Below are 13,788 nucleotides of genomic sequence, written 5' to 3' on the forward strand. Positions count from 1 at the left end.
AGGAAGGGTTTGGAGGGATATGGGCCAGGCACTGGCAGGTGGGACTAGATTGGGTTGGGATATCTGGTTGGCATGGACGGGTTGGAGCAAAGAGTCTGTTTCCATGCTGTACATCTATGACTCTAAATATGATGTAATAGTATTATTGAAAAGGCAAGGTAACAGAGGAAGAGAAGTGGATAGATGAGACAGCAGAGCGAAAGTTGAAAGCAAGATAGTTAAACAGATCAAAAAGCACAACTTACACTACACAGGCCATTGCAGAAAGCCAAACATAAAACTGTGGATGTCAAAATGAAAGGAGTTGTTCCAATAGCTGTGGAATGATTTGAGGTAGAATCCTTCGGACAATAAGTAACAATATAGGATGTCTTTTCCAGAGCTGAATTGGGTGCACGGTTCAGCGGGAAAGACCCAGGGAAGCAGTGTGGAGAGAAACCAGTAATACACAAGCAATCTAGCCTGAAATCAACATAGTAATGAAGTGGAATTCAGTCCAAAACCTAGCAGAACGTAGCCCAAGGAGGCCTGGTTAATGGGACTTAAATGAAGTGGTATAAGAGAAACCAGAACAAGTATAGCCTTTGAGGAGAGCAATCGCATTCCCTCTTCCGATAAGAATTTTAAACAAAACCTTATTATCTATTCCTCTCCCTATTATCAGTTTGATTGTTTTCAATCTAACGATAGTCGATGTTCTATGATGCAGTTTAGTCTGAACTAAAAATTGAAGAAAGCGCGTTAGCCAATCATCGAAAGCGGACAGTCGTGTAGTCTCCAGCCCTCACGGGCCGCAGGGAATATAATCCAATACCAGACCGCCATTTAAACTGGAGAGTGAGAAAAAAAATCCTTCCAGGGAAGAGTCGCCGGAGTTGTACGTTTCCCAGGATTCTGGGCTGGCTCCTACGGTTACCCTGTTCACAGGTTTCAAACTTGGCATTGTAACCTGGTAACAGCTGGGAGCAGGTTTGCCCGAGGCAGCTACAAAGAAGCCGTGCAGTTGAACCAGATGGAAGAAAAGCCGAACAATAAATTGGCCGAGTTTGCTAAGATCTCGGCGACAATGAGTCTTGAATCAATGATATTTGGGGGTGAGTGTCAGCACACTTTTTTACACAAACAAATGTCAACCAGCTCTGAGCAGCTACTCTTACATCAAATTGGAAATAGTTCTAATTTACCTCTTGCGAAGTTCAAATTCCTGTTTAAAAGAAATCGACATCAATCCAACTCCTCAGCCGGGTTCTGCCTGGACTGGAAAGAACGTTCAGTCATAGAGCCGGAGTGTGGAGACGAACAGCAAAGCTCCTTGAAACTGTACGGATTTGCTTTTATCAGCCAAATTCAGCAGATATTGCTTTTCCGGAACTCCCAAGTTTGTGATTTTGTTGCGACCTGTGCTTGCCTTCGAGGGAAGAAGTTGAAAAGCTGACGATACAGACTATACGATGGGTATTGGTTCTTGTTTGTCTCCTCCTCCACCCCATGGGGCGACCAGCTCTTGATCAGTCTCGGGCCGTAATTAACAAGCCCATTACCACATCATTTCCTCTCTGTCCAGTTTCCTCAGGCAGATACCCGGGGGGGTGGAGAAAGAGGTAATATGTATTTGAGGCGTAGGGGCGGAGATCCGACCAAGTGAAAATCAGACCCTGTCTGTTGAAATTTCACTGCGCGTTCATTTGCAATTGGAAAACCAATTGCACCTTTTCAGTGTTAAATAACCCCCATGATAAAGTTCATCACAAAGTAGTTTTGCAAATAGAGTCATTGGAGTTGCATAGCATGCAAACACACGCTCCGGTCCAACTCGTTCATGTCAACCAGCTATCTTAAATTAATCTAGTCCCATTTGCCAGCTAGGCCTATATCCCTCTAAACCCTTCCTATTCATATATCCATGCAGATGTCTTTGAAAAGTTGTAATTTTACCAGGTTCCACACTTCCTCTGGCAGCTCATTACATACATGCACCAACCTTTGCTTGAAAAAGATGTCCTTTTAAATCTTTCCCCTATCAGGCTAAAGCTGGGGACTCCCCAACCCCAGGAAAAAGATCCTGTTTATTTACCCTATCCATGCCCCTCATAATTTTATAGACCTCTATAAGGTCACCCCTTAGCCTCTGGTGCTCCAGGGAAAATCTTATGTAACCATCAATCTAATTCACACCTATTGACTGAAATTGTTTCCAAATCAAACAGAACATTTGCTATTCAGATTTAAATCAAATTGTAAAGCTAACATACCATACAAGAATGCTTACTGTGTTCTTCCAGCCTCCTGCTTGTCTACGCTGGATTCCAGCATCTGCAGTTTTATTGTCTCTGATAGGTATTCTTGTTTTTGTCTTTTATATACAGCATTAGCTGATCTCACCTTGATTTGCAGGGTATAAACAATAGAAGTGTTCTAACTTGAGATGTTGATGTTAAAATGCATTGATGTATGATGGCGGATTGAGCCAAGTCTGTTTTTATTAAAGAGTACTGGGGATTTTTTTTTTTTTACAGAACATCATTCCATTATTCTCTACATATTTTGTAAATCAGTGACCTTGGTTATCTATTGAGGAATTAAAACTTTGTCCCTAACATTCCCTTCTAACTTTTTCTCAAGCATGTACACAAAATTCTGAACCATGCTAAATTTTATATTTTGCACTGAGAAAAAAAATCATGGCCTGTTTTTGCAGTTTTCATTTTGAATCGCAGAAGGAGGCCATTCAACCCATTGTGTTTATACAGGCTCCCAAAAGAGCTACCCAGCTAGCCTCACTCTCAGCCATATCTCCATAGTCCACATTTTAACAATAAAATGCAAATGAATTAAACATCCTTCTTCTCTCTGTTTCTGTCCAGAACATGAAGGAAGTATAGGAGTGGGAGCCACAACAGGACATTAGGTAGAGCACTTTTGGAAAACTACATTCAATTCTGGTCTTCCTGGAAGGATGCTGTGAAACTTAAAAGGGTTCAGCAAAGATTTACAAAAGTTTTGCTAGGGTTGGAGGGTTTAAGCTACAGGGAGAGGCTGAATAGGCTGGGGCTGCTTTCCCTGGAGCTTTGGGGAATGAGAGGTGATCTTGTAGAAGTTTACAAAATCATGAGGGGCATAGATAGTCATAGAGACATAGAGATCGACAGCACAGAAACAAACCTTCGGTCCAACTCGTCCATGCAGACCAGATATACCAACCAATCTAGTCCCAACTGCCAGCAACAGGCCCATATCCCTCCAAACCTTTGCTATTCATTTTTCCATCCAAGTGCCTTTTAAATGTTGCAATTGTACCAGCCTCCACCACTTCCTCTGGCAGCTCATTCCATATACATACCACCCTCGGTGTGAAAAGATTGCCCCTTAGGTCTCTTTTTATATCTTTCCTCTCTCACCCTAAACCTATACCCTCTAGTTCTGGACTCCCCCACTCCAGGAAAAAGACTGTCTATTTACCCTATCCATGCCCCTCATAATTTTGTAAACCTCTATAAGGTCACCCCTCAGCCTCTGACGCTCCAGGGAAAACAGCCCCAGCCTATTCAGCCTCTCCCTATAGCTCAAAGGGAGGGGAGTCCAAAACTAGAAGGATAGGTTTGAGGTGAGAAGAGAAAGGTTCTTTTTAAATCTAAGGGGAAACATTTTCATGCAGAAGATGTTGTGCGTTTAGAATGGGTTGCCAGAGGAGATGGTGGGGGCTGGTGCATTTACAACATTTACAACTGGATAGCTATATGGGCTCTGGTAACCTATCTGTGTCTACACAATGTATCAGGCACTGTAATTTTGTGATTCCTGTATTCTTGAACCTTTCATATATCATTTATGGGGTAGGCAATGGCCAAGTGCTTGCTAAGCTTGTAAGTTTGTTTGCAGATGTTTCATCACCATCTAGATAACATCATCAGCGCGCCTCCGCTGAAGCATAGGTATTCTGTCCTGCTTGTTATTTATGTGTCTGTTCTGCTGGGGTTGGTGGTGTCATTTCTGATTTTGTTGCTGTCTCTGTTTCTTAGTGGTTGGTATATGGGGTGCAACTCCAAATGTTTGCTAATGGAGTTCCAAGTTGAGTGCCAGGTTTCCAGGAATTCCCATGTATGTATCTTTTTGGCTTGACTAGGATGGAGATGTTGTCCCAGTTGAATTGGTTTCCTTCATTGTCCGTGTGTATGAATACAAGTGAATGCTGGTCATGCCTCTTGGTGGCTAGAATCAGAAAATAGAATCATAGAATTGCTACAGTGTGGAAACAAGCCCTTCCACCTAACAAATCCACACTGATCCTCCGAAGAGTAACCCACCTAGACCCATTCCTCTACCCTATTATCCTACATTTACCCTTGACTAATGCACCTAACCTACACATTCCTGAACACTATGGACAATTTACTAATCTGCACCTAGAGTGATAGTCATAGAGATGTAATTGGTGTGTATACATCCTGGTGGCTAATTCCCTTCTTGTTTGTCCTATGTAGTTTTTTGGTAGTCTTTACATGGTATTTTGTATACACTATAACATTGGTCCTGGGCCAAATGGTACTAGACTATTAATCCAGGGAGCCAAGTAATGATCTGGGGACCTGGGTTCAAATCTCACCTCAGCAGATGGTGGAATTTGAAATCAATAATAATCTGGGAATAAAAGTCTAATAATGGCCATGAAAACATTGCCAATTGTCAGGAAGAGCCCATTAGGTTCACTAATGTCCTTTAGGGAAAGAAATCTGCCATCCTATGGCCTACATGTGACTCCAGCCAACCCCCCCCCCCCAAGCAATGTGGTTGATACCTAACTTCCCTCTGGGCAATTAGGGATGAACAATATGTGATGGCTGAGCTAGTGACACCCTCATTCCATGAATAATTTTTTTTAAAAATCACATGCCTGACACCAGGCTCCCAAAAATCAACAAACCTTCTCAAAAGTTACTCATGGCAAAAGACTCACAGGAGTAACAGGGAAACACTTTAGAGAAGTCCTCAAAACATCCCTGACAAGATGAAAGATCTCTACCAAATGCTGGGAAATGGCTTTTGATTCTCCAAAATGGAGAAGATTCATTTGGAAACACACGACACAGTAAGAAACTTTCATAAAGAACATAGAGGTGATATTAAAGCATAAGAAAGAGCACACACATCTCCACCTCCTCATCTACATGACCTTTGAAGTGCCACTTATCCTGAAATATGGCAAAGTCTGTAGATCACAGCTTGGACTTATCACCTATCTCAGAACCCATTGAATCCGAATGAGAGTCAGTCATCTTTTTCTAAGGATTTGCCTAAGTAGAAAATTAGAGGCTCAGTCATTTTTTTTGAGGAATTAACCAAAAAGATTGTGAGGACAGCGCCGTCAATGTTGTTTAGTTGGGTTTTAGTAAATCCTTTGACAAGATTCTGCATGGGAGACTAATTAGTAAAGTTAAATCCATGGGATTCAGGGTGAGCTTGCCAATTGGATACAAAATTGGCTTAATGGCAGGAGATGGAGAGTGATGGTGGAGGTTTGTTTTTTGACTGGAGGCCTGTGACCAGCAGTATTCCACAGGAATCAGTTCTGTTCACTTTTGTTTGTCACTTACATAAATGATTTTAGATGAGAATATAGGAAGCATGGTTAGTAAGTTTGTGGATGACACCAAAACTGGTGATATAGTGGACAGTGAAGAAGATTATCTAAGATTACAAAAAGATCTTCATCAATTGGGTCAATGGTTTGAGGAGTGGCAGATGGAGTTTAATTTGGATAAATGCAAGATCTTGCATTTTGGTAAAACAAACAAGGGCAGGACTTATACAATTAAAAGTAAGGCAGTCCTAATTAAGGGTTAAGCCTGAAACGTCAATTCTCTTGCTCCTCAGATTCTGCCTGACCTGCTGTGCTTTTTCCAGTGCCACACTTTATCGACTCTGACTTCTCCAGTATTTGCAGTCGTCACTTTCTCCTTGGGTAGTGTTGTAAAACTGAAAGATCTTGTGGTTCAGGTACATAATTCTTTGAAATTTACAACATATGTAGACAGGGTGGTTAAGAAGGCATTTAGCACACTTGCCTTCATTGCTCAGACCTTCAAGTATGGGAGTTGGAAAGTCATGATGAGGCTGTACGCGATGTTGGTGAGGCCTCTTCAGGAGTACTGTGTCCAGTTCTGGTCATCCTATTATAGGAAGGATATTATCAAGCTAGATAGGGTCAGAAATGATTTACCAGGTTGTTACCAAAATGGAAGGTTTGAGTTGTAGGGATAGGCTGGGACATTTTTCACTCTGATTGGTGGTTGAGAGGTGACCGTATAGAAGTTTACAAAATCATGAGGGGTACAGATAAGTTGAATGGCAGGTATCTTTTCTCGAATTTCAAGACTAGGAGGCACATTTTTAAGGTGAGCAGAGAAAGATTTAAAAGGACATGAGGGATAACCTTTTTAACAATGAGTGGTTTGTGTGTGGAATGAACTTCCAGAGGAAGTGGTGGATGCAGGTACAGTTTCAATATTTAAAAGACATTTGGATAAGTATGTGAAACAGAGGTATGGAGGGATATGGGCCAAGCACAGGCAGGTGGGACTTGTTTAGTTTGGGATAATAGTCAGCATGGACTGGTTGGACTGAAGAGTCTGTTTCAGTGCTGTCTGATTTTACGACTTTGACTGCATCAGTTTAAAAACTGTAAAATGGACATGACATTATTGATTTTCGAGGGTACTGTTTGATTTTTCACTAGTGATTTTTTTTCCCCCTATGAAATTAGAATCTGCCAGTCAGCTCAGCTATTCTGTTCCAATTAGAGTCGTATTGTTCGTGAACATCAGTATTGTCAGACTGATCTTTTCTTAATGTCAGGTTCATCAAACATGTGCTCATTTGCCAAATAAATGACTGCCATTACATTGCTTAGTGTTCCTGTCATGGCTAATCTGAATGTGGTTCCTACCTGACACCAATACTTCACCCTGGAGTTCTTTGCTTCAAGCTCCAACTTGCAAATCCCAATGCTGTGATTGATTATGAATTCCTGTCTGTTTACAGGAATTCCTCTCCCCTCCAAAAAGTAGCAGTATCAGGAAAGAGCTGCAGCTGGATAGAGTTTTGATTAGATAACCAAGGAGAAAAGTGTGTTTGTGTGAAGTGGAGACAGCAGTTTGAAGAAAAGTACTTCTCTTAAATGTGGGGCATTTGGAGGGAAAAGTACATCTGTTATCTAGAAGGCAAAGTGTTTCTCCATGAACCCAGCAATTTGGTGAAGAGGGGAGTACCTCTGAGAAAGAAAGGGTGTGTCTGTAGTTTTTAAATAATTCTGACACAGTTTGTTGAAGAAGGTCAAACTGGAATGTTAGTTTAATTTTTTATATTTAAAATCCTAATAACTGTAAAGTAAGAATTTTCAAAGTTAAGATTGAATTATTTTTAATGAAAATATTCAGAATTTTTAAGTAGGAAGCAATTAGACTCCTCCCCTGACTGAAATGTGCTGATTTAGCTGGGGAATGAATCCTGTAACTAATTGTATATCGTTCTAAATGTTCTGCCTACAACCTTGCTACAAGAGTACCAGATTTGATGCTTGGTCTGTGCTGTGGATCACAGCCAGGCCAGCAGTGGAGATTCTGAACTTAGCCTGGAATAGTTGCAGATTAGGTAGATGGAAAGTTACTCCAACATCATTCATAGTTCTGATAAAGAATCTAATAGCAAATTCCATGGCGGAATGAAATAACGCCCTGTTAGCAACAAGCATTTTCACATAATTGTTAAGCTATTATCCAAACAGTGAGCCTAGCATTTTGACAGACTATTTTAATTACCATGTTTTGGAGACCCAACATTAAAGCAAAACAAATTATTCAATTAACGTTGATTGAAAGCAATGTTCCACAACACCACCCGCAACGTATGTCATTGTGAGAAAACTGAAACAGTAAAGATAATGAAGTAAAGTAATTTCTTCTTTTTCAATTCTAATTTCACATGGACAAACCTTACACAAGTTGCTGAATGACACTATCGCTGTCATATTTGTAAAAGCCTCTGTTCAGATTGAATTTAAACAGCAATTGAAGCAAGGAAAGGTTAGGAGGACACAAAGCAAAGCACTACTCCACTCAAAGGAGGCAAGTAAGAAAATAAAAAGATTTTTCTGTAATAATTGTTGATTTTTGTCTGAGGCATAGCAAAGTAATTGAAAATGTCAAATAAAAAAATCCATCGCTGGAGATTTGAACAAAAATACAAAATGCTGGAAGTCATTATCAGGAAAATCACCATCTGTGGCAACAATAGATAAGTTAACATTGCAGCTACAAGCATTCTGTTTTGGAAAATTTTTTTCTGTTTTGGAAATAAAGCAAATATCCTTTTTGGATATATCCAGTCATACAATTTATTAGTTGTATTTTCTCCAGTGATCACTTTGTAATTCCATCATTTTAATGCATAACATTGATCTTTCTTTTCTTTTCCATCTAGCTTACTTTCTAGGCACAAAATAAAGGAAGCAGGAACAGAAACTGGGCCCCTAGAACAATACCAAGTGTGAAAAATATTATGCAAATAAAGTGCAAGCGTTTACAAGTGTCCTTGTCTCACTTTCCAATTCACCACCAGTTAGGTCACATTTATAGATGCTGCTAGGAAAGTTATGTTGCAAGATTTATCAGAGGTGTACATGACAAGGACACGGAGCAAAAAGTGATTGCATTTGGAAAACCTGATATGTAATTGCCAAGTCATGATTGAGAATACAGAGGAGTCCCCCTTCAAACTGAGTACTGTGCTGACTTCAGGAATTTGTATCTCTACCTAAACTCCATTTTCAGTTTCATAGAATTCAATTTCTTTGTGGAAGCTGCTGGACAATGCAAAAACATCAGCTGGCAGCTTTGAAAGAGCATCTACCTGCAACCATTCAGGTTCTAGTTGCCCTCATCTCCAGTTTGGAAAAGCTGCCAATCATGTCAACTGTCAAGTTGGTAGAATGGATAGAACCTTTGGTTTACAGACTATGGTATGTGTTTTCATTGATCAATGGGAAAGATTAGAACTGGCAAAATGGTAATTTTGTACGATACCACAACAAAATAACAACAACTTGCATTAATATTTCAATTTAATATGGCAAGTATTATCAAATAAAATTAGAGATCAAGCCTCATAAGCAGAAAGGGAGACGCAATGGAAGATGAAGTGAAGGTGATCAAAGGTGTGCAAGCTGCTATGGCTGAACCGGAGCTTGGGTATTTCCTTGAATTGGTCCATTATTACAGAAAATTCATACGTAATTTGGTCTCCATCCTGGCACTCTTACATCTGCTATTTAGAAAGGGTCAGCCTTGAAAATGGTCTCACAGGCAAGATGTAGCATTTCAGAAAGTGACGAAGTAGCTATTGTCATTTAAGATGTTGGCACAGTATGATCCCAAATGAGATATGGTGCTGAGATGCGATGCCTACCCGTATGGTATTGGGGTCATATTGGCTCACCATTGGCCTAGTGGAGAGGAACACTTGATAGCATATGTTTCCCATACTTTGACTGATGCTGACTAAAAATACACACAGATAGAGAAGGAAGGTTTGGTGATCATCTTTGGTGTTAGAAAATTCCACTAATATCTTTATTTATAAATTACAGATATAAATCTGTAATACTAATAGATCACAACCACTACTTGGGCTAGTTAAACAGGACAGGGCCATGCCACCCACAGTTTCAGGTCCAATCCAGTGGTGAGCTCTTATTCTGAGTGCGTATAATTAAAAGTTAGAACTACATCCAAGAGGCCAAATAGCAAATGGGGATGCCTTGAGCTGCTTCCCTCTGGTGGATACATCACCAGTGGTGCCTCCCCCAAAGGAGTCCATTCTGCTTTTAAACTTTCTGGCCACACTTTGGGCACCACTGACTATATCAGACTGAGGTCACAAAAGGATGCGGTCCTGGCAAAACTGAAACAGCTGGTGGTGATGGAGCAAACAAAAGGGTTACCACTACCAAAATTGAAACCTTTCTGGATCCAGCAAGACCAGATCACCATAGAGGATGGCATTTTATTGTGGGAGCAAGAGTGATTCTCCTGAGCAAAGGTCACCGTCAGATACCTCCATCAGGGTCATCCAGAGGTTTCCAAAATAAAGATGATGGTGAGAAGTTGTCTGGTGGCCAGTATTGGATGTCAACATAGCCCCATTGGTGTGGCTGTGTCCAGCGTACTAACAAGGACAAAATTTACTACATTCATGGCAATGGTTAGGTAAATCCTGGACTCAGTTACATGTCAGCTATGCTGGTTCTTTTGTGGGCTTTATGCACTTAGTCATTGTGGTGTCCCATTCAAAGTGGTTGGAAATACATAGAGTTCAATCGGCAGACAAGGGGACAATGATTGAAAAGCTGCAAGCATCTTTTGCAATACACAGACTTCCAGAGGCATTGTCACAGATAACGGGTCATCATTTACCAGCAGGGAATTCAAGTATTTCCTAAAGTCAAATGTAAGGACAGCTCTGTACTATCCATCATTCAATAGTCTGGCCGAAAGAGCGGTCCAAACTTTGAAGGTAGGCTTAAAGGAACAGCCTGGAGGATTCAAGATGGCAGCGACCCAGTGGGTCTGCCCTGCTGAGCTCTGCAACAGAACCCACACAATGTGGCACACTCACCACCTACCCTTTATTACCAATGTGGTAGAAACAGTTATTTTTTGACCCTTACAAATGTTCAGTGTCAGTTTAAAAGAGTTAGGAAAATGACCAAAGGGAAGGGACCATGAGGATTGCAGCAAGCAGAGGCCCCACACACAATAACGAACACACCCATGGCCGCAGTGTCAGTCTCCGCGATCGCTCCAGGGACTTAGCTGCGGAGTAGAGCAGAGCTTGTAAAACTCCAAGAGAAGATTGACTCAGCAATGGAGGAGACTTGGACCAGGCTTGAACGATCTCAGTCATGCTGCAGAAGAATGACCAGGAGATCCAGCGTCTCAGGCAGTGTGTCGGGGAGGTAGAGCAATGAGCTGTGGCCTCCGAAACCGCGGCGGAATCCTTGGCGGGTCGGGTTCATGCCCTGGAACAGTGGGTACAGACCTTGGAGGAGCAAGCCGACAACCTCGAAAATCGAGGCCATCGGAAGAACATCCATCTGGTGGGGCTTCCAGAAAGGGAAGAGGAAGGCCAGCTCATCAGCTTCTTAGAGCAATGCCTCCTGCAGTTTTTGAAGCTGGAAGTCGAGGCAGGCCAAGTGCGAGTCATGCTGGGCCCACTGGGTCGCAGTGCACAGGCTCCGATCGGACCAACGCCTTCGCCTGGTCCAGTGGACTCCAGCACTACAGAGATAAGCAAATGATGCTGGAAGCCTCTAGAGCACTGGGGAAGGATCCTCAGGCTCTGATGTACAAAGGATCATGAATTATGCTTTTCCAAGACTTTTCTGCAGTCATGATTTGTAAGAGGGAGGCCTTTGATGAGGTAAAAAGGCAGCTGAGGGACTTGAATGTCCAGTATTCTGTTAGATTTCCGGCAACATTACATTTCAGCCACGGAGGGTCCGTGTTCAATTTTGACTCGCCAAAAAAGCAAAGGACTTTCTGGATGCTTTAAAATAGACTGGCTGGCTTGAATAATATGGGCAATGATGTTTATTTTGCTTTTCCCTTTAATTTGCCTGGTTTACCTGGTTGACAGGACGTATTTTTTAAATATACGTGGGGGTCATAATTGTTTTATTTCTTTTTCTCTCTCTTTTCCCTTCTCTCTCCCCTCCTGTCATGCTTTTTTTTTCTTTTCATTTCCTTTTGCTTTTCTCTTCTGGTATGGGATGGAGGAGCGTGATTGGGGGAGGCGGGGAAGTTATATATTTCTATTCTACCAGAAGTGCCTATGGTTACAGTATGGATGGGACGGATTGAGTACCCACTTTTAACTTTCTTGTTATAAGATGTGTGTATTTTTTCTTAACTTTGTGTTGCCTGGGGCAGATGCTTGGCATGGCTTCAGCTGGAAGCCATGGAGGGGTTAATGGGTAGTATGAGCGCACCTGTGGGCAATGAGGAGAGTCTCATTTCATTTGTATTTTCTGTTGGTATGTTGTAGAAGTAGCTGTTAGAAGTTTTGATTTGGTAGTTTTGGAAACTGTATTTTTAAGTTTATACGAACTGTTTGGTTGTTTCCACTAGGCGTGCTATGTGTGGGGTTCTTCCTCCGGGGGGGGGGGGGGGGTCACGGATTGTTTCGGACGGCTATGGCTAGTCATTCGTTCAAATGATGCACCTGGAATGTTAAGGGGAGTCATTCACCAATTAAGAGAAAAAAGATACTTTCAAGCCTTAAAAAAGAGAGGGTCTACATAGCCTTGCTGCAAGAAACATATTTAACCAGTAAGGAGCACTTGAAGTTGCAGCAGGGAGGGTTCGAACAAGCGTTTTTCTCATCATTAAATTCGAAAAGTGTTAGACCAAATTAAGGATGAATATGAGCGGTTCATAATTCTTAAAGCTTTAACACATGGAGAGGAATATGGGATTTTGAATGTATATTGCCCCCGGCACATCCCCTTAAAGTTTTAACGGATGCACTTTCCAGCTTAATGGCCCTCAGGCTGCGTCATACAATTGTAGGGGGAGACTTTAATTGTCTTATTGACCCCAAAACAGAGGTTATTTGAGTATGGTGACAAACTGGGTAGATATCTAGCGTATCTGGCCAGAAAGAAGAATACCCCCCCCCGCCCCCCCCATCTATCACATCCATCAGAAACAGTGTTGGTACTCTTGCAATGCCAAAAAGATTAATGCAGCATTTAGGAAGTTCTACTCTAAGCTGTACCAGTCGGAGGGCTGTGAGGACAGATTGGCAAATCCTTTATTAAGACCCTGGACCTTCCAGGTGTAATATCAGAGCAGGCATCCTTTCCGAATGTCCCCCTGACAATCCAGGAAATACAGGAGGCGGTGAGGTGGTAAAGCGCCCCCTGTGGGCAATGAGGAAAGTCTCATTTCATTTATATTTTCTGTTAGTAGATGGTAAAGTGCCCGACTCAGGTAGATTTCAAAGTGAGTTTTATAAGGAGCTTATCGACATGCTGGGCAGGCCATTCTTGGATATGTACAGCTACTCTTACAGTCAGGACTGCCTCCCATCCTCTCTGAGAGAAGCAGATTTTTTTTATTCTTAAGAAAGGACTGTTCTTCGTACAGGCCCATTTCGTTACTGAACATGGATTTTAAAATTCTGTCGAAAATGCTGGCGTTAAAGTTGGAGAGGGTTTTGCCTTTCATTGTAAAGGAGGACCAGACAGGTTTTATCAAGGGTTGTTGGTCTACCAACAATATTAGAAGAGTATTAAACATGGTCTGGTATGCTAGCAAGGTTCGATTCCAGGCTTGGTAGTCTCCCTGGATTCAAAGAAAGCATTTGACTGGGTGGAATAGATGCACCTCTTTAATGTACTGGAGCGGTTTGGTCTTGGAGAGGTTTTTGCCAAGTGGTTGGCTGTGTGGGTGGTAGTGGTGTGGTGGCAGTGGGTGTAATGGCATTGGGTGGTAGTGACCCGAAAGCAGCGGTTCTCATTAATGGTATAAGGTCGGATAATTTTAGTATCGGCAGTGGCAGCCAACAACAGTGCCCTCTCTTGCCACTATTATTTACATTGGTGATTGAGCCGCTGATGGAGACCATCCAGAGGGATCCCAACATAATTGCCCTGGCTGTAGAGTCAGGCAGGCATAAGATCGCCGTTTATGCGGATGACATTCTTCTCTTTCTAAGTGATCCAATGACATCTCT

General features: G+C 41.9%; 1 protein-coding gene and 1 long non-coding RNA gene across 3 annotated transcripts in view; one reads left to right on the forward strand and one right to left on the reverse strand.

The window, feature by feature from the left end:
* The window catches only part of LOC122551613 (activin receptor type-1-like), a 165,838-nt gene that overhangs the window by 112,954 nt on the left and 39,096 nt on the right, over nucleotides 1-13,788 (reverse strand). Inside the window, exon 1 of one of the 2 annotated variants that reach the window (XM_043693797.2) lies at nucleotides 1,185-1,926. The exons of the other annotated variant lie outside the window; for it this stretch is intronic. Within the exon in view, the coding sequence (XP_043549732.1) occupies nucleotides 1,185-1,225 (41 nt within the window). The 5' untranslated portion in view covers nucleotides 1,226-1,926. Of the gene's footprint in view, nucleotides 1-1,184; nucleotides 1,927-13,788 lie in introns of those variants that run through there. 2 annotated transcript variants of the gene reach the window in all.
* Nucleotides 366-8,583, forward strand: LOC122551614 (uncharacterized). The gene is made up of 2 exons (XR_006312148.2): nucleotides 366-1,094; nucleotides 8,476-8,583. It is a non-coding gene; the product is annotated as an uncharacterized LOC122551614 (long non-coding RNA).

Source organism: Chiloscyllium plagiosum, unplaced genomic scaffold (assembly GCF_037043375.1).
Source record: "Chiloscyllium plagiosum isolate Xiang-an unplaced genomic scaffold, Cpla_swu_hap1 HiC_scaffold_7, whole genome shotgun sequence".
Taxonomy (NCBI): Eukaryota; Metazoa; Chordata; class Chondrichthyes; order Orectolobiformes; family Hemiscylliidae; genus Chiloscyllium; species Chiloscyllium plagiosum.